This window comes from Geotrypetes seraphini, chromosome 2 (genome assembly GCF_902459505.1).
Source record: "Geotrypetes seraphini chromosome 2, aGeoSer1.1, whole genome shotgun sequence".
Taxonomy (NCBI): domain Eukaryota; kingdom Metazoa; phylum Chordata; class Amphibia; order Gymnophiona; family Dermophiidae; genus Geotrypetes; species Geotrypetes seraphini.
The window spans coordinates 11,269,718-11,290,591 of record NC_047085.1 but is presented as its reverse complement, the minus strand read 5'-3'; the positions used below and the strand labels follow the sequence as shown (position 1 = coordinate 11,290,591).

The following is a 20,874-nucleotide window of genomic DNA, read 5'->3' as shown; positions in this document are numbered from 1 at the left end:
CACTCACTAGCCACATCAAAGTAACTTATTAGATTCAATCTTGTTCAATTCCTCAAAAGTTGTTCACTTATCCATGCTTCAACGAGTGTTCTAATTCATAAGATTTATAGACTAACCTCAGCGGCTACACTCGCATCATATTTCATGTAAAATTAGAGCCATACCGTAGCCAGCCTCCTCATCGGTCATCCGTGTATTTCTTCTACTTATTATATTTTGAGGAACTGAACAAGATTGAATCTAATAAGTTACTTTGATGTGGATAGTGAGTGTGGCAATCATCTATTATGTTCAGCGACTAAAGGATAATAAGTAAGCAATGTGTAAACCGCATAGTTTTATGCGGTATATATAAATTGTTAGATAGATTTTAAAAATGTAATTCTCTGAAATGTTCAGATACCTCTTATTGTAATCCGCCTAGAGCTGAAAGGTTAAGGCAGACTAGAAGTCAATAAAAGTAATGTAACGTAAAACTTATATTCCGCTTATACCTAAATGGATTAAAAAAAAAAACCCCAAAACAAAGAAATATTAGGTTCTTACCTTACTACTAGTACTATTAACTATTTCTATAGCGCTACCAGACATGCAGCGCTGTACAGAGTCACAAAGAAGAAGAAAACAGTCCCTGCTTGGAAGAGCTTACAATCTAAACAGACAAGACAAACAAACAGGATGTCATGGATACAGTTAAGGGGAACGGATCATCAGCTGGCTGGGATGATGGGCAGAGGAGCAGAGTTATGGATTGAAAGCTTGGTAATCTTTTTTTCTTGTAGGTGTGTCTAGTGGTCTTGAACACTAGGGTCTTATAAGTTGCTTGCAGAAAACTGTCAGTCATGTTTTCCAACTCCACCTCCTTCCCAGGATGCTTCTGCTGACCCCTCAGTTTGTACCAAAGCAATCAAGTAGCACTGTAACAAAAGACATAACAGAAAAAGGAGAAAATCCCTGACACTACAATTTTGTTCTGCTCTGTAACAAACAAAGGAAATATCATTCATGCAGCCAGCCCAAATGTAAGTCCCAGCCGAGCTGGGAAGGAGCCCACAAAGCCTGTGTTCAAGCTCCTGATTAAATTAAATTAAGCTCTAAAAAATTCCAGCAGCCCCAAGGGGCTGGTCTTGCTAGCAGCAGATCGCCACCTTATGAGTCTGCGTCTTTTCCTAGGCAGAGATCCCACCAAGTGAGAACTTCCAGGCACTGAGCCTTCAAAGAACACCGAGCAAAAATACCCCAAAATAATAAAACCGCAGCACAGATCAATAACACTTCTGAGCAACTTGCTTGCAGAAAACAAACTGAGGGGAAGGAGCAGCTCCTTGGGAAGGAGATGGAGTTGGAAAACATGACTAACAGTTTTCTGCAAGCAACTTGCTAGTTCAGATACAAGACCTAGCGTTCAGGATCACTAGACACATTGCACTAGAAACATAATCATAAGATAAAACCACAAAAAAAATATAAAATACAATAACACTTCCATTAATCACGTCATTCTTTCAGTCACTGCTTCTTATTTACTTAAAAAACTTCAATAAGAAAGAGATGTTTTAAATAATTTTTAAAACTCTGAAAGTTATTATTCATTCTCAGTTGTCTAATCAGATTATTCCAGAGCTTCACCCCTGCCACTGAAATAGCTGTAGCTCTAATACAAGCATATCTCACATCCTGTAACTCATCAACAGATGAACGTATTGTGTTCTCTGATCTTAAGGATCGACGGAGCCGATGCAACGTCACACAGCATGTGAAAGATATCATGGTTTCCCTCAGTAAATTACTTGAAAAATCAATACCAACACCTTAAAACACTACTCGAGGTGGCTCTGCTAATTTGAGGGTTAATTTCCCAAAAGACAGCCTGGAAACGTGGAGGGGCATAATCAAAACACATGTCAAAGTCCGATTTGGGCGTATTGCTAGATGCCCAAAGTTGGCAGTAGGAAAGGGAAGCTGAGACTGTCAGAACTCTTCCAATTTCTCGTTATCATTTGGATGGCTCTCCCTGTCATTATCAATAAAAGCCGGCTTTTATAACGATCTAATGGGAGCTTAACATGCAATAAGGTACCGCATATGATCATTTCATATGTCAGCGGAAATGTTGAATCAAGAATTTCATTGATCTGTCCCCATATCGATTTCTAGAATCTGAGTATCAGAGGACAAAAAACAGCAGATGATCCAATGTCTCAATGTCTGTATGGACAATGCCAGCATCTATTAGAACTAGAACTATCTATTTTTCGTAAACGCACAGGGGTCCAAAAGATTCTCTGTAACAGAAAAAAATAAGTTTGTCTCATAGATGCAGACATTGTACATTTCATCCTCCAAGTCCAAATTCGTGGCCATTGAGCTACAGAAATATGATGTTTAATCTCAATGCTCCAAATGTCCTTTAGATTGGTCTTTGGTTTTTTATTCAATAAGTCAGATATCAATTTATACCACAGAGAGGTCTGATGCCCTAAGGATTCTGTCTGAAAGCATAGGATCTGCAAACTAAAATAATTTTGGAAATTTCTCCATTCAGAGAACCCTTTCTGAGTGGCTTGCTTCAATTGCAACCATTTATAAATTTGAGTCTTAGAGATACCAAAGGACTATTGCAATTGTGAAAACTTAAGCAATTTTCCATGAGATATAACATCATCTAAAGCAGTGTTCTTCAACATTTTTACACCCGTGGACTGGCAGAAATAAAAGAATTATTTTGTGGACCGGCAAACTACTAGGACTAAAATTTAAAAATCCCGTTTACGCCCCATCTCCGTGAGCTCGGTCCCCACAAACCATCTGATCCCATCTGCACAAGCCGCAATTATGATTTTATATTGAACGTATTTTATTAAAGTTTTTCTCATTTGGTAACAAACCACAGGCAAAATCTATGTATAAATGTGAAAAGATGAATGCAGAATTATTAGGGAAGAATAAGGTATTTAAATTAGTGTAGTTCCTTTTCAAGTTAAGTTAGGTTTGGTTCCATACACATCCAGGGAGGGAGGGGGGTATTTCATAGCAATGTATTGGAATATGTCTATATTTCAGGTTTGTAAAGGGTTGGGGGGATAATGATGATCTTTTAAAATTTGTTGTTCAAAGGTGTGTTTTTATGGTTGATATCTTTCAAATGTATACATTTGTATTGTACTGTTCATATTGGAAAAATAATAAAAAATTTACCAAAGTTGGCAGTAGGAAAATGCCCATTTTCAAAAAATATGTCTAGAATATTTTTTTTCCCAAAAATCATCCATTTGGATGTCCAGCCTATTGTTCGTCCAGACCGCCTGTATGATTATCTTTATACATTTTCAGCCAAAATTTCTTACAAGTCCCAAACACCCAGAACAAGACTATTTGGACATGGGAGGGGCCAATCTTCTAATGGATTGGCCACCCAAACATGGCAACAGAGCAGTGGGGCACCTTACAGGGCACTATTGTAAACTTCACCAGAACTGCCCCCCAAACCCACTATAGCCACCTGTCTACAACCTTGTCTGTTCTTTTTTCTTTTATTTGTATAAAGTTCTCATTATTATTATTTAATATAATTCAGAATGTAAACCGCTGAGGTCTGTAATATGGTGATGCAGTATAACAAATGATAATAAACATAACATAACTCAATAGCCCTTATGGTTGCAGATGCCACCTATATGGCAATACAGTAGGGTTTTGGTGGACTCACATTTTCCATCATGAATGCAGTGGTTAGAGTAGCTTATGGGCCTGGGTCCTCCTCTCTATGGTTCAATAGCCCACCCCCAGGCTATTTAAGAGACCTGTGTGCTACTAGGCTTTCCTATACCAGGTGCTGATGTTCTGGAGACAGGTATGTATGTTTTTATTCTGATCTTTGAGGGGGAGGGGGAGTGTGGGGGGGTCTTTACTTTGTCTCTGCAGTGGTTATCTGGTCACTTTGGATACCTCTTTGGCACTTATACATCACCTAACTCACAATGTTTAAGTTTCGTCCAGGATGTCTAGTAAAACCTTTGATTATCCCTGCAGGATGACCAAGTCTAGGTCGGCCCACTTCCTGCCCTAACCACTCCTCTAGATACGTCCAGAAAGCACAGTTACTTACCGTAACAGGTGTTATCCAGGGACAGCAGGCAGATATTCTCACATGTGGGTGGGTGACGTCATCCACAGAGCCCCGACGCGGACAGCTTTTCAAGCAAACTTGAAAGAAAGTTCAAGATTGCTGTGCTGCACCACGCATGTGCATGCCTTTCTGCTCCACTAGAGGGCGCATCCCCACCTTGTGGTCCTCAGTTCACATAGCCAGCAAAGAAGCCATCCCCGGGGAGGAGGGAGGGTTGCGAGAATATCTGCCTGCTGTCCCTGGATAACACCTGTTACGGTAAGTAACTGTGCTTTATCCCAGGACAAGCAGGCAGCATATTCTCACATGTGGGTGACCTCCAAGCCAACCAAAAAAGGGAAGGTGGGAGGATGGCAAGTTAGGAAAACAGATTACGCAAAACCGACTGGCCAAAACGGCCGTCGCTCCTGGACAAAGAATCCAGACAGTAGTGTGAGGTAAAGGTATGAACCGAAGACCAAGTGGCAGCCTTGCAGATCTCCTCGATAGGCGTAGACCTGAGGAAAGCGACCGAAGCCGCCATCGCTCGGACCTTATGTCCCGTGACCCGACCCTGCAGCGCGAGACCAGCCTGAACGTAGCAGAAGGAAATACAAGCCGCCAACCAATTGGACAAGGTGCGCTTGGAAACCGGCCGACCCAATCTATTGGGATCAAAGGACAAAAACAATTGAGGAACCTTCCGATGAGACTGAGTGCGTTGAAGATAGAACGCCAACGCCCTCTTACAGTCAAGAGTATGCAACGCCACCTCTCCAGGATGAGAATGTGGCTTGGGAAAAAAGACAGGAAGCACAATGGACTGATTGAGATGAAAATCAGATATCACCTTGGGCAAAAATTTAGGATGAGTGCGGAGAACCACCTTATCATGATGGAATACAGTAAAAGGTGGATCCGCCACCAAAGCCTGCAGCTCACTAATCCTACGGGCAGAAGTAAGCAGAAGCAAAAAGATCACCTTCCAAGTAAGAAACTTCAGGTGAGACTTATCCAGAGGCTCAAACGGTGGCTTCATCAGCTGAGCAAGAACCACGTTGAGATCCCAAACCACTGGAGGAGGCTTGAGAGGAGGATGGACATTCAAGAGCCCTCTCATAAAGCGAGAAACCAAAGGATGAACCGAAATAGGTTTGCCATCAAGCTGCTGATGAAAAGCAGCAATCGCACTAAGATGGACCGAACAGAATTTGTCTTAAGGCCAGAACGGAACAAATGAAGCAAATAGTCCAAAACGGAAGACAAAGTAGCTGACGAAGGATGAACAGAATGCAAAGCACACCAGGAAGTGAACCTAGTCCACTTCTGGGAATAACATTGCCTCGTAGAGGCCTTACGAGAGGCCTCCAAAACATCCCTCACCGACTGGGACAACTGAAAAGAAGGAATCAGGTGGAAAGGAACCAAGCCGTCAGATGCAGAGACTGCAGATTGGGATGCAATAGCGACCCCCGACTCTGAGACAGCAGAGAAGGAAAAACAGGCAGAAGAAGCGGCTCCCGGACACTGAGCTGAAGAAGCAGGGAGAACCAGGGCTGCCGAGGCCACCGAGGCGCAATCAGAATCAGATTGGCATGAGTCGACTTGAGATGTACCAGCGTTCTCAAAATAAGAGGAAAAGGCGGGAACGCGTAAAGGAACTTCCCCTCCCAAGCCAGGAGGAAAGCATCTGCCTCGAGACGATCCGGAGAGTATATCCGGGAACAGAAAAGAGGCAACTTGTGATTTAGGGGGGAAGCAAACAGATCTATCTGAGGAGTCCCTCAGTGCTCGAACACCCGACGTAAAGTCTGAGAATGAAGAGACCATTCGTGCGGTTGAAGAAGACGACTCAGTTTGTCCGCAAAACAATTTTGGCCTCCCTGAATGTAAACCGCCCGCAAAAAGATGTTGTGGCAAAACGCCCAATCCCACAGGCGAAGGGCCTCCCTGCAAAGAGACAGGGACCCCGTACCCCCCTGCTTGTTGACATAATACATTGCCACCTGATTGTCCGTGCGCACGAGGACCACCTTGTCTCAAAGCAGATGACAAAAAGCCACCACTGCCAAATAAATGGCTCAAAGCTCCAGCAGATTGATGTGGCAAAGGCATTCCGACGCCGACCAAGCGCCCTGGGTCCGAAGACCATTGAGGTGCGCCCCCCACGCATACTCTGAGGAGTCCGTGGTCAGGACCTTGTGATGCGGAGGAGCGAGAAAGAGCAAACCCTGGAAAGATTGGAAGAGACGGTCCACCAACGGAGCGAGCGTCTCAAAGAAAGAGTCACGGCAATGAGACAGGAAACCGGGTCCCGATCCTGCCGCCATTGGGACGCCAAGATCCACTGAGGAACTCGAAGGTGCAACCGGGCGAACGGCGTGACATGAATGGTGGAGGCCATGTGACCCAAGAGGACCATCATCTGCTTGGCCGAGACCCAGGACCACAGGGAAAGCTGCTCGCACAGTCTGACTAGAGCCTCCCGACGGGGCCGGGGCAGGAACGAGCGAAGTTGAACCCTGTCCAGCACGGCTCCAATGAACTGCAGAGACTGCGAGGGGCACAACTGGGACTTGGGAAAGTTCACCTCAAACCCCAGACCCTGAAGATAAGTAATAGTCTGTCGGGTCGCTGCAATAAGCCCCTCCCTCGATGGCGCCTTTATCAACCATTCGTCGAGGTAAGGGAAGACCTGAAGGCCCCGGGATCTCAGGGCCGCCGTGACAACCACTAGGCACTTCGTGAAGACTCGAGGGGACGAAGCCAGTCCAAAGGGGAGGACCCGATATTGGAGGTGCAACTCCCCTACCTGAAAGTGTAGGAACTTGCAAAAGGCTGGATGCACCGGAACATGGGTGTAAGCCTCCTTCAGGTCGAGGGAGCACATCCAATCTCCGCAGTTGAGCAGCGGGTACAGAACCGGAAGGGAGAGCATTCGGAACCTCTCCCGGACAAGGTACTTGTTGAGCCGCCGGAGGTCCAAGATGGGACGAAGGTCCCCGGTCTTCTTGGGAACCAAGAAGTATCGGGAATAGAACCCCCGGCACCGCTGACGAGGAGGGACATGCTCCATCGCATGGAGGTGCAAGAGAGCCCCGGCCTCCGACAACAGGAGCGGCAGCTGTGACCGGTTGGAAGGACACGCGCCTGGCGGACAGTTGGGGGGAACCTCTAGGAAGTTAAGGGAGTAACCCTCAGACACGACTTTGAGGACCCAAGCGTCTGAGGTGATAAGGGTCCAAGCGGAATAAAATGCTCGGAGACGACCCCCGATGGGAAGCGGGGTCGACGACAGTGCGGAGGGGGCCCGCCCCCAACCGCTCAGACCGTCAAAAAGACAGAGCGGGCTTAGACGCCGCCTGGGTCTGTGGTTTCTGCTGCGCCCGGGGACTGCTGAGGCGGCCTTCGAGGAGGTGGTCTCGAGAAGGCCGGAGTAGTCTTTTGAGGGTAGCGCCAAGGCGGAGCCCGGTAGGTCTTAGGAGCGGCGGGCTTTGCCTTAGGACGTACCAGGGAAGCGAAAGATCTTTCGTGCTCCGAGAGGCGCTTTGTGGCCGCTTCGATAGTCGTCGAAGAGCTCAGAGCCCACACAGGGTAGATTAGCGAGGCGATCCTGAAGATTAGGATCCATATCCACGATCCTGAGCCACACCAGCCACAGTGAACGCGGATACCCTGGAGGTGAGCTCGAAGGCGTCGTATATAGCATTGAACAGATAAAGACGGAGCTGAGAGAGGGTCTCGATCAGCCGTCCAAAGTCGTCCCGATGCGAGTCCGGCAAGACCCCATGGAAGGCCGGCAAAGACTTCACCAACTGTCGGAGGTAGGACGTATAAGTGAAGGAATAATTCAGAACCCGATTTGCCATCATCGAGTTCTGATACAGCCTCCGGCCAAACTTATCAAGCGTGTGGCCCTCTCGCCCCGGCAGGACCGCCGCGGAAACCCTGGAAGGGTGAGATTTTTTTCAGCGAGGACTCCACCAGCAACGACTGGTGGGATAACTGGGCCCGCTCAAATCCCGGACAGGGCACGGTACGGTACTTGGACTCCATTTTAGAGGGAATCGCCGTAACCGCGTACGGGGTTTCAAGATTCCTCAAAAAGGCCTGGCGAAGCACCGGATTTAAGGGGAGGCGGGGAGATTCCCTGTGCGGGGAAAGCAAATCCATCTCCGCCAGGAACTCCTTCATATATTTGGAACCAGATTTAAGGTCCAAATCCAACGCCTGCCCCATATTTAAGACAAACCTTGAAAATGAGGAAGGCCGCACCCCGGACCGATCATCCTCCGGGGTAGGCAAGCGAGAACAGCAAGCCGCCGAAAACGAGGGCGAGGCCTCGCGGGAATACCGGGGCTCACGGCCAGTACCACGCCCCGACCCCCAAGAGTGTGCCGGGGTCGAGGACCGCCGAGGTCCTGAGGAACCCCTCGGGGATGACCTCGGGGTACGGGGCACCGAACTTCTCCGACGCCTCGGAGAGGGGTCCCGAGAACCTCGGAGCGAGGAGGAGACCGAAGCAACTGCGGGTTCGTAAGAGAAAGATCAGAGACCCAGAGTGCCCCGACTGCCCGGGCCGGCGGGGAGCGACCCCGCCTTGGAGGGGAACCCCGAGAGCGCTAAGCACCCCGACAAAGCGGGGAAGAAGTACGCTTAGTGCGGAGCTTCGATCGAGGCAGGCCCAAGGGCGAAAAACCCCCCGAGAGAGCCGCCGGGTCCGGTGCACCTTGCTCTGAGTCACCCCAATGCCCCGCTCAGGCTGGTCCGAGGTCGAAGTCGAGGAAGGCTGCAAGTGGGCCAAAGCCGAGAACAGCTCCGAAGAAATTAACGCCCGGAGCATGTCCTGAAAGACCGGGACCGCCATCATGGACGGCATATCGGGGGCAGTGGTACACTCCACAGAGGGCAACCTCAGTACCGAGTAGTCCCTAGGAGTGGATACAGGCGCCGACTTGGAGGACCGGGCCGGGGCAGAGGGCATCCCACCATGCCCCATCGAGGTCCCCGAAGATGGCTTTTACACCGGAGTGGCACCTGAGGAGAGAAGCGGGGACTTACCCTGTGAAGACTTCGAGCCCAAAGACGAGGGTTTCGAGGCCGAGGACAGCCGGGGCGGGGCCGAGGTCAAGGCCGGGGCCAAGGCCGACGTCGAGGCCTGGCCCACCGACGGCTCCACCACAAACAAATCCGCCATACGAGCACGGCGATGGCGGAGAGCCCGAACCTGGAAAGTCGCACACCTAGGGCACGAATCGGTGGGGTGATCAGCCCCCAGGCAGAGGATGCACCACCGATGGGGGTCGGTGATCGACAACAGGCGATCACAACAGGTGCACTTTTTAAACCCAGACAAGGGCCGGGACATGAATAACAACGGCCGCGACCGAACGAGGCCACGGCAAACCGGGAGCCCCCATTTGCCGAGTACGAAAAAACAAAAAAAATTTTTTTTTTTTTTAGAAAGCAACACAAAATGAAAAGAAACACGAAAGCGCACAGCGACTCTGAATAAAATAACAAAGCCGCGGTGCTAGAAGGCAAGTAACACGGAAAGAGACAAAAACAGGGCTTCTGGCTCCGCGGAAACTTTAGAACTGAGGACCACGAGGTGGGGATGCGCCCTCTAGTGGAGCGGGAAGGCATGCACATGCGTGGTGCAGCACAGCAATCTTGAACTTTCTTTCAAGTTAGCTTGAAAAGCTGTCAGCGTCGGGGCTCTGTGGATGACATCACCCACCCACATGTGAGAATATGCTGCCTGCTTGTCCTGGGTTAAAATTGGTTTATCGGTACTTGGATGACCTATCTTTTAGGTCATCCCAGTTCCGACTCGGGCAGGTTTTTAGACGTGTTTAAGTTTTGATTATGAGCCCCATACACTTCTGAACAGCCCTTTCAGAGTCCCGCTTCACCACCAGCTTATGCATACCTACTGTGATCCAGGGAAGACAGCAACCCGCCATGACTCCACGGATAATTGGGTGGATGCAGCTCTAACTCACTGGCTTCAACGGACCTCTGGAGGGCAAAAGCCAGACCAGCACCTCCAGCTACCAGCACTCCCAGGGTGGACAGCGCCATCTTCCTGCCACGCGATAGGCTGGAGAAGGACATACTAGCCTATAAGACAACAGAGGACTGCAGTCATTCAGCAGCCAGAGAAAGTGTGTATAACTCGCAGCTCAAGGTCTCTCTACATCCCGCTTAAGGAATTTAATTTTAATTGTACGGAAAAGCCAGAGGGTTAGCAGAGATCGAAGTGCCAATGCAACTTCCAGCTCTCTATCAAACTGAAGACTGAAGCTCTTTTCCTATTGAAAAAGAAATGTTTTAGAGAACATCCCTGGTACGAAAAGCATTTTATAGAAGATGAGAAAATCTTTGATGTCTGCTTTTCTGTATTCGGTCCCAAAGGCAAATCTATCGGATAATATGCAATAACAGTTTTAGAATATGCTGTTGTAGGTGATCCTTTCATTGGCAGTGTAACTCAAAAAAAAGCACAGCTGGGGATGGGTTTGCATATTTTATTATAAGAGCATGATCCACAAATATCAAATAATGCTCATAGTTACCCTTCGGGTCACGGGGATCCCGTGGGGACGCCCCTCGTGCTCTCGGGGATCCCGCGGGTTCAATGCCTTTCCTACCTGCCCTGCTGCAAGGCCTCGTCTTCCATTTTCTGCCTGCCCTGCTGCAGCACACATAGCCAATCGGAAGTCTTCCCCGATGTCAGCGCTGACGTCGGAGGGAGGGCTTAAGCAAAGCCCTCCCTTCCTCCGACGTCATCGCCGACATCGGGAAGACTTCCGGTTGGCTATGTGCGGCAGGGCAGTAGTGTACCAAAGCGGGGGGGTGGGGGGCGGTCAGCTCTGGGAGCAGCCATGGGGGGAGAGTGTGTACAGCAGGACAGGTCCTCTTACCTTTGTGGCACTTCCCCCGATCGACCGACAACAGGCCCGGCCGACAAACCTCCCTGCCCTGTAGCCGCGAATCTAAATTACCTTCTTACAGCAGCTTCAATACTCCGGCTGCTGTAAGAAGGTAATTTAGATCTGCGGCTACAGGGCAGGGAGGTTTGTCCAACCGGGCCTGTTCTGTTGTCGGTCGGGTGGGGAAGCGCCACAAAAGTAAGGGGCAGGGAGGGAGAAAGGGAGGAAAGGTGGAGTGGAGAAGAAAAGACGCTTAAGGGAAATGGGTAAAACTGAGGGGGGAGAAGGACGCTGAAAGCACTGGGGAAGACAAAGGGGTGGAGAAGGATGCTGAAAGGACATGGGGAGGACGGGGAGGAGAAGGATGCTGAAAGCACATGGGGAAGACAGAGGGGGGAGAAGGACCCTGAAAGCACATGGGGAAGACAGAGGGAGAGAAGGTCGCTGAAAGGACATGGGGAAGATAAAGGGGTGGAGAAGGACGTTGAAAGAACATGGGGAGGATGGGAGGGGGGGAGAAGGACGCTGAAAGGACATGGGGAAGACAGGGGGGAGGACACTGAAAGCACATGTGGAAGACAGAGGGGGGAGAAGGATGCTGACAGGACATGGGGAAGATGGGGGGGAGAAGGACGCTGAAAGGAAATGGGGAAGAGAGAGTGGGGAGAAGACGGTAGCAGGGAAGAAGACAGAGATGCCAGACTATGGGGGGAGCGGAGGGAAGAAGATGGGTGCCAGACCAATTTGGAAGGGGGGAAAAAGGGAGAGGCACAGTAACAGAGCAAATGGAAAACGCAGAGAGAAGAGAGACAGTGGATGGAAGGAATTGAATGAGAACATGAGGAAAGCAGAAACCAGGCAACAAAGGTAGGAAAAAAAATTCTTTTTTTTTTTTTTTTGCTTCAGAATAAAGTAGTACATTAGTTGTGTTGATAAAAATTTATAAACATTAGAGGCTCTGGTAGAAACCCGTTTACAAAGTATGTATTCTTCCCAATTAATATAGTCTTTTTGCTTATTTTTAAATGGGTTTCTACCAGAGCCTTTAATTCAGTAGCATAATTAACTGAAATAACTATTTCTGAAGTTTATAGAGACGTAGGGGACGTAGGGGATTCCTCGTGGGGACGGGCAGGGACGAAGGGGATTCCTCGCGGGGACGGAGGGATTCCTCGAGGGGACGGGTGGGAGTCCTAACGGGGACGGGTGGGATTTCTGTCCCCGCGCAACTCTCTAAAACAAACCCGACACACACACACACCCCACCCCCCTACCTCCTCGGCAGCTTCGCAGTGGACAGGACAGGAGGAATCTCTTCTGCCTCCTGAAATTGACAACCACACCTCCCTTCATCCTCCCCCACGTACCTTTCGGGTCCCTGGTAGCCAGCCGGTGCACAGAGCAGGACCGATCTTCCTGCCCTCCTGCTCCGTTCGAGGCCGCTGGCTGATTGGTTGCCGTGAGTTCTCACAGAAATTGTCAGCATAAATATGTAGAAATAAAAACAAAGGAAAGAAAATAATACCTTTTTTATTGGACTAACTTAGGGCTCCTTTTACAAAGGTACGTTAGGGCCTTATCGTGCGGACTAGCACGTGCTAAATTGCCGTGTGTGCTAGCCGCTACCGCCTCCTTTTAAGCAGGCGGTAATTTTTCAGCTAGCGTGTGCTAATCTTGTGCGTGTGCTAAAAACACTACTGCACCTTAGTAAAAGGAGCCCTTAATGTACTCTACGATTAGCTTTTGAAAGTAACCCTTTCTTCCTCAAACAGAAACATGAAAGCATTTCAGTGGTAGTTGGAGACAAAGAGATAAGAAAAGTTGAATTTTTATTTTTTTTTACTTATCACTTTATTCATATTTCAATAAGATACAAATTGAACAAAAAACCAGTCTTGCACATTAAAATAAAAGAAGTTATAAACAAATAAATCAACAATTTCTTTCACCATATCAGTACTCTTGTATAGTCCTCATTAGGAGAGAGAAGGAATGATACTATAAGCAAAAAGCTTTTGAGAAAGTTGAATTTCTTTCTTAGTGGCAAAGAAAGCCAAGGTCTTTTTCCAAGCTGCTGCCCGACAAAGATGACAATCTGGTTGGCATCCTAATTTTTGTTATGATATCTATGTAAGTTGATCCTAGTCTTCAGCTGAATTACTAAAAAATATCCCAAGCTCCACCTGTGCTGACCTTCCGTCAGCCACCTAATCTGAAACCGAAACTGGTAAGAAGCAAACTCCCTACCCAAACCCACAAAGAAGAGAATGGCGCACATCCTCGCAGTGTGGCAAGCTGCAAACTGTGCGAGCACATCTCAAAGGGTCCCAGTCACTGATATGGGAAACCATTCAACATAAGGGGATCTTCCAATGTGATACATATCATTCAATGCAAAAAGTGCAAAGAAGGATGCTACATAGGTGAAACAGGCCAGATGGTAAAGACAGTGTCAACCAGGATGTCACCTCTGCCGGACAGCACTTTGGAAAAACTGACCACTGCTCCAGTGATTTTTATGGTTAGAATACAGTAAGAATTTCTTTCTTGTCTCTTTCCTCCTTTATTTGAGGACTATGTATTAAGGTATAATTGTTTCTTAAGCCAGCTTTGGCTTGAATTATAATTTCCAAATCCAATAGTTAACTGGATGTAGTAATTTCTGTATATTTCCTGTTAAGCAACAATTATGTACTATAAAAATCAATCAATAAATAATATTAATAATAAAAAAGAGAATACAGAAAGGAAATTTTAAGACAATCCAAGAACGTAAAACTTTTGAAATCAAAACAATAAAATATTTTTATACCTACTGGACAGGACTTAACAAGGACCTTGGCTTTCTTTCCCACCACAAAGGAATTGAAACTGCTTTGTCACCTGTCTCCAACTACCCCTGAAATGCTTTCCTGTTTCCCTTATATACACTGATTTTGCCAAAATTTGTTTATTTCTGATCTGAGGAAGAAGGGATTACCTTCAAAAGCTAATCATACGTTAGTCCAATAAAAAAAGGTATTTTTTTTCCTTTACGTTTTTGTTTTATTTCTACATATTACCCTGAAGAGTAGACTAACACGGCCACTACACCTTTTCACTCAGGAATTATCAGGAAAGGAAAGGAAAACAAAGATGAAAATGTTATAATGCCCATGTATCGCTCTATGGTATGGCCGCACCTCGAATACTGTGTGCAATTTTGGTACAGAGAAGGGAGACAAAAATGATAAAGGGTTTGGGACAACTTCCCTGAGGAAAGGCTAAAGTAGCTAGGGTTCTTAAGCTTATAGAGGAGACACAGGATAAGCAGCATAAAATATGTTTTACTACTTGGGATCTAGCTAGGTACTTGAGAACTGAGTTGGCCACTGTTGGAAACAGGATACTGGGCTTGATGGACCTTTGGTCTGTCCCAGTATGGCAACTCTTATGTTATGTTCTTATGACCTAGTAAAGCTTGAAGAATGCTCTGAAATTTGGCAGCTAAGATTTAATACTAAGAAATGCAAGGTCATGCAAACGGTTTGCAAAAATCAGAAGGAAAGGTACAGTTTAGGGGTGACGAACTTTTGTACACAAAAAAGGAGTGGGATTCATGATAGTATGTGATGATCTTAAGGTAGCCAAATAGGTTGAAAAGGTGATAACAAGAGCTAGAAGGATGCTAGGGTGCATAGGTATGGTCCGTAGGAAAAAGGAGGTATTGATGCCCCTGTATAAGACTGGTGAGACTTAGAATATTGTGTGCAATTCTGGAAACCACACCTTCAAAAAGATATAAACAGGATGGAGTTGGTCCAGAGGAAGGCTACTAAAATTGTCAGTCGTCTTCATCAAAAGGCGTATGAGGCCAGACTTAAGATCTCAATCTGTATACTTTGGAGGAAAGGTGGGAGAGGGGAGATATGATCGAGACGTTTAAATATCTGATAGACTACAACAAAGATATGGCTAGGGCCCTTGATTCAGGATTATAAGTTGAAAGGTGCATACCAGTCTCAGATCTCAAAGACTACAGCAAACGACACACAGTCAAGTCTCATGACAGGTACCAAGGTATGCCCTGATTAACTGCCTGGAAAATCAAGACCAAACACTTTAAACACAATTGTAACTATTTAGTTGAAATTAAGACCTAACCATCTTAATAGCTGTACTGATCTACCTGTACTAGTAACCCTATTGAATGTCCGTGTCAAACTCTCCTTTGTAACTTCTTGGGTAACTGACCCAACCTCTTTTATGTAATCCGACCTTGAACTGAATAGGTAAAGACAGAATAGAAAACCTGATTAACATAACTAATTCACCTAGCTGTATTCAGTCTTAATTTTGCTGATGGAATTTGTAGGGGATTTTCAACTGCTATGCTCGTATTTCAATTCTATCATTAAAACAATCTACAGTACCTGAAGCGTTGTGTATGATAAACCTAACATCAATTCTTTAACATGGATTGTGGGGAACTACAGACTAATGAGCTCCATGTTACTGAAGAAACTAAAAGAATACATATGAGATAGAAGGTGAGAGATTGATAAGCACAGTTCAGGAAAGGGACCTTGAGGTGATGGCGTCCAAGGTGATGAAACAATGTAACAAGGCGATAGCCAGCCAGAAGGATGCTGAACTGGACAAAAGAGGGGTATAAGCAGCAGAAGAAAGGAGGTATTGATGCCCCTATACAAGTCATTGGTGAGACCCCACTTGGACGATTGTGTTCAGTTTTGGAGGCCGTCTTTTGCTAAAGATGTAAAAAACCTTGAAGCAGTTCAAGAAAAGCTACGAAAATGGAATGGGGGTTTGCTCCTTAAGATGTATGAGGAGAGACTTGATGACCTCAAAATGCACACCCTGGAGGAAAGGAGATACAGGGGCGATATGATACAGACATTCGGGTATTTGAAATGTATTAATAAACAAACCTTTTCAGGAAAACATAAGAGCTGCTATACTGGTACAGAACAAAGGTCTACCAAGTCCAGTATCCTGTTTCCAACAGTGGCCAATCTAGGTCACAAGTACCTGGCAAGATCTCAAAGAGAAAAACGGATTTTATGTTGCTTATCCTAGAAATAAGCAGTGGGTTGTCCCACACCATCTCAATAATGGTTTATGGACTTTTTTTTCAGAAGTTATCCAACCTTTTTTAAACCATGCCAAGCTAAATGCTATCACAACATTCTCTAGCAATGAATTCCAGAGTTTAAATTACATGCCGAGTGAAGAAATATTTTCTCCAGTTTGTTTTAAATTTACTACTTAGTAGCTTCATTGCATGTCCTTTAATTCTTAGTATTTTTGGAAGCAGTAAACAAGTGATCTACCTGTTCCACTCCATTCAGTATTTTATTGACCTATAATATATCTCCCCTGAACTGTCTCTTCTTCAAGCTGAAGAGCCTTAGTCTTTTTCACCTTACCTCCATCCCCTTTATCATTTTCATCGCTCTTCTAGAGGAGGGAAAGAGATAGAATTAGAGGACATGAATTTAAATTGCAGGGGAGCCAACTCAGAAATACTCAGGACGTACTTTTTCACGGACAGGGTGGTAGATGCCTGAAATGCCTTCCTGCGGGAGATAGTGGAGATGAAAATGGTAATGTAACTCAAAGATGCATGGGAGAAACAAAGGAATCCTACTGTATATGGAAGGCATGGAACCAAACAAGCTTAGTAGTGATTAGATGGCAACACTAACAAGATGGGCTGGGGAGGGCATCAGTGGGAACTCCACTAACTTGGAACATGAGGACATTACTGGCCAGACTTTATGGTAAATATCCTGCAAACAACGGGATGGCTGGATAGGCTGGAGTGAGCTTAGACGGCAACTTCAGCAGTTGGAACCTAAGACAAAACCAGGTGGACTTTAGTCTATGGCTCAGAAATATCAAAGAAGTTAATTTAATCATGTATTTTTAATGAGAATAACTAATAGGCAGATTGGATGGACCGTTCAGGACTTTGTATACCATCATTTATTATGTTAGTAACTAAGAAGCAAAGCTAGTGCTGGGCAGACTTCTTCAGTCTGTGCCCTGAACTTGGCAAGGATAAATCAAGTATACATATGTAGTATCATACCTTATGAGTTTATCTTGGTGAGCAGACTGGATGAACCATATAGGTTCTTATCTGTCATCATCTACATTACTATCAATAAAATAGCTTAATGATCATGGTTTAATGGAAGAAAGCATAAAGAGGAACACAAGTCTTTGGAGGTCCAGGAAATATAAGTTTATTCAAATGAATGAAATAAAAACAATCTCAAGATTTATATCAGGTACAATATTATGTGTCACTGATGTTTAGTGCTCAACAAAGTGAGACTCAGACCCTACACGGTCCGTGTTTCAGCTACATTCAGCCTTCTTCAGGGGTCCTGAAGCCTTGATAAACTTTTGGAAGAGTCTGATTTGAGGGGAAAATGGCGAGCTAAATGAAACAATAAAATAGCTGAATGGTCATGGTTTAATGGGACAAGGTCAACATGGATACATTCTTTTAAAAGTGAGAGTAAACATATGGATAAAGGTGAACTGGTTGACACGGTGTATCTAAATTTTCAGAAGACTTAAATCCTCACACAAAGGCTCTTGAGAGAACTGAAAGCAACAGAAAAGGAGGCAATGTCCTCTTGTGCATTGAGGCCAGACTGAAAAATAGAAAACGGAGCAGGCAGGGTTAAATAGTCAATTTTCTCACTTATGAATAGTGGAGTGTCTCAAGGGTTCTGTAGAGAGACCAGTGCTTTTCAACATATTTAAGAGTGATCTGGAAATGTACAAACAGTACAGTACCAGATTTGTAAAGGGAAAGGGACTTGTATACCACCTTTTTGTAGTTTTACAACCACACTCAAAGCGGTTTATATACAGGTACTTCAAGCATTTTCCCTGTCTGTCCTGGCAGGTTCTCAAGATTATTCAAAAGTTGCAGAAGGACATTGTTAAGACTAGGTATCCAAGTGGCAGATTTCCAACATGGCCAAATGCAAAGTGATGAACTTAGGCAGGGCACAATTTGTAGACCAAAAGGAAGTGGAGCCGCAGATATGGAAAAGGCGAGAGGCAGGAGCAGAAAGAGTAGAGGGAATGAATTAGGAAGCTCCCTCCTCTTCTCTGCAGGCTTACTGAAAACATCATCTCTAATGCTCAGGTTCTGAAGTCTACACAAAGTGGCAGATTTAAGCTCTCTGCATACAGAAGATGCAGCATGTCTTCTTTGCTGCTGGTGAGGAATAGGGCAGCCTGCAATCAGATGGCTGGACATCATGGGGATGATGCTGGAGGACCTTACCGGGCTAGCACAAAACCGATTTCTTTTTGAGATCTGCAATTCATCAATCACTATGACTCGAGCCCGAGTCGATGGCACTTAACAACAACAGCTTATATGCTCCCTCCCCCAGACTTTTATGAAGCCATGTTAGGCTTTTTTTTAAATCGCAGGCTGCAGTGGTATTAGCTCAGATATTCATAGGCATAGAATTCATTTTACGAAGCTGCGTTAGGTTTTTTTTAATCACTGGCCGCAGCAGTATTAACTCTGACACTCAGAATAATACCACTGCGACCGGTAATAAAAAAGCCTATAGCGGCTTCGTAAAAGGGGCCCATGGTTAGGTCCCATTTAGGAGTTGCTACCCAACTTCATGACCACTGCACAGTAAAGAGCCCTTTTACTAAAAAAAATGTCAGAAATAATGTTTTAATGTGGGACATTCTCGTGAGCTAAGCACATTTCTAACATGGCTTGAAAATTGGGCATTTTATTGCAAATCCCACCCTAGCCTCCCTCTTTTTACAAAATTATAACATGGTTTTTAGCGCCGGCCGCAGTGGTAATAGGTCTGATGCTCATAGAATTCCTATGAGCACAGGAGCTGTTACCGCCTTGGCTGGTGGTAAAAACCACTACGGTTTTGTAAAAAGAGTGTAAATATTCCATTCGTGCACAACACCTACAAAAATATTAATGTGGGAGGACTTACTACCTCCTATTTAAGAGGTGCTCCCTTGTTAACTCTGCTATATCCAGTTAGCGCATGCTAACGTGAATGAGTTAGCTGGATAACACTTCTATGCCCACACCCCATGCTCTACAAAAAAAAAAGTAGCTGAAAAATAATCACATGCTAACAGACAAATTACCGCAAAATACTTTTAACACATTTTACAATTAGTCTTTTTCCTACATTAAGCACTCATTAGCCCAAAACATAGGTTAGCTCCCAGAGAGTGTGGAAGACAACCTGGGATAAACACAAAGAGGTAGATTCATTAACAATAGCCAATCAGTGTCTAAGACCCCACATGATACACTGGGGAGGGGCTTAAGGCTCAGTGGCTTAGCTAGCCAGGCAGAGGAGGTGTTTGTGCTTCCTCCTGCTCCCAACAGATGGTGGCATGAGGGAGTGGGCATCCCTCCTGCCATTTTTTTGGGTTCAGGGAAGGGGGCGCTTTGTTGGGATGATTTTTTTCTTTTTTTATTGGGCATAGATATTTTGTGTGCCATGGAAAAAAGGACAACACCCCCTCCCCCAGGCAGACCAGTTGGTAATACACTGACAGGTCTACAGCAGTTGGGTTTTAGGATCGTAAAACGGCCAAGTGAATCAGTTGCTTGGCTATTTTGCAAGGCTGGATCGCAAAATGGGTGATCGAAGGGAAAAACACGTGGTGGGCCGTTTTGGGCAGCGCCAACCGCTGACTTTAGTGAATCGGGGCCAAAGTACCCATTTCCGACACATAGGGGAGCCTTTTATTTCAATCCCAAATGTTACAAAGAACTTTTAATGCATTGTGCTTTCTTTCTCTCTCTCAAAGCCAAAAGAGCTGTTGAAGGCTTTGCTACCTGGGGTGTCTGATGAAGAGAAACAGAGCAAAGCAAAGTGTGCAGCCTTCACCTATCAAGCTTTTATTGAAACCAATAAACAACGAAGGGGGGAAGCAGGAGTTGCAAGAAGCGTTGCATGAAATTGCATTGTGTTGAAACCTATCAAGGTCACGGGGGGGGGGGCAGAGTCTGGGCCCTTTTCTGCCCAAGTTGCAGGCGTGAAGGACCAGCCCGGCTTCCTCTTTAGAAGGCGGGTCAAAAGGTCAAGTGAAAGGAATGGAGGGGGGGGGGGGAGGCGCTCAGGAAGGCCGGACTCCCCGCTCGGCAGCGACGCTTGCCAACGTATTCGCCGCCTCGGGAGACCCCGCTCTTCCTCCTCCCCCCCCCCCCCCCCGGCTCCTCAGGCCGCCCTCTCCCCGGTGACCTTCAGCCTCGTCCGGGCCACGGCCGGCGGCCCGGGGCCCGCGCGGCGCCAAGCCCGCCCTCCGCGGCCTCTGCGCGCCACTCACCCGCGGCCCAGCCGGCCAGGTGGCCCGCGCTGGCTCCAAGAGGCCCCTCCGCAGCGAGGCCCGCAGGCCCAGGCACAGCGCCGCCATCTTGAACAGCCGCCCTGTGACGTCGGCACCGCGCGCTCGCGGCTGCTTCCGGACCGCCCGTTTCCTGAGGAGAAGGAGGCGGGGCCTGGTGGACGCGTACGTTAGCGCGTCACAGGGCGGAAGAGCTGCGCGTGCGCTCCCAGACGTCATTAAGAAGATACGAGAAGCTAATAGCCTCGCTGGGTCTGACCAGTGGTCCAGTAGCTCGTTCTCACGGTGGCCAATCCAGGTCAAAACATTCCATACAGAATCCCAAAGAAGAGCAAAATTCCAGAACCCCAGAGTAGCAACATTCCATACAGAATCCCAAGGAGTAACAAGATTCCGGAATCCCCAGAGTAGCAACATTCCATACAGAATCCCAAGGAGTAACAAGATTCCGGAATC

The 20,874-nt window shown here is 46.6% G+C and overlaps 1 protein-coding gene across 1 annotated transcript in view; it reads right to left on the bottom strand.

Moving 5' to 3' along the window:
* The window catches only part of LOC117355176 (cytochrome c1, heme protein, mitochondrial), a 64,326-nt gene extending 43,768 nt beyond the window's left edge, over positions 1-20,558 (bottom strand). The window contains exons 1-2 of the mRNA XM_033933333.1: positions 20,401-20,558; positions 10,041-10,231 (exon numbers count right to left, since the gene is read on the bottom strand). Of these exons, the coding sequence (XP_033789224.1) occupies positions 10,041-10,231; positions 20,401-20,487 (278 nt within the window). The 5' untranslated portion in view covers positions 20,488-20,558. The remainder of the gene's footprint in view (positions 1-10,040; positions 10,232-20,400) is intronic.
* Positions 20,559-20,874: the final 316 nt, after the last annotated feature.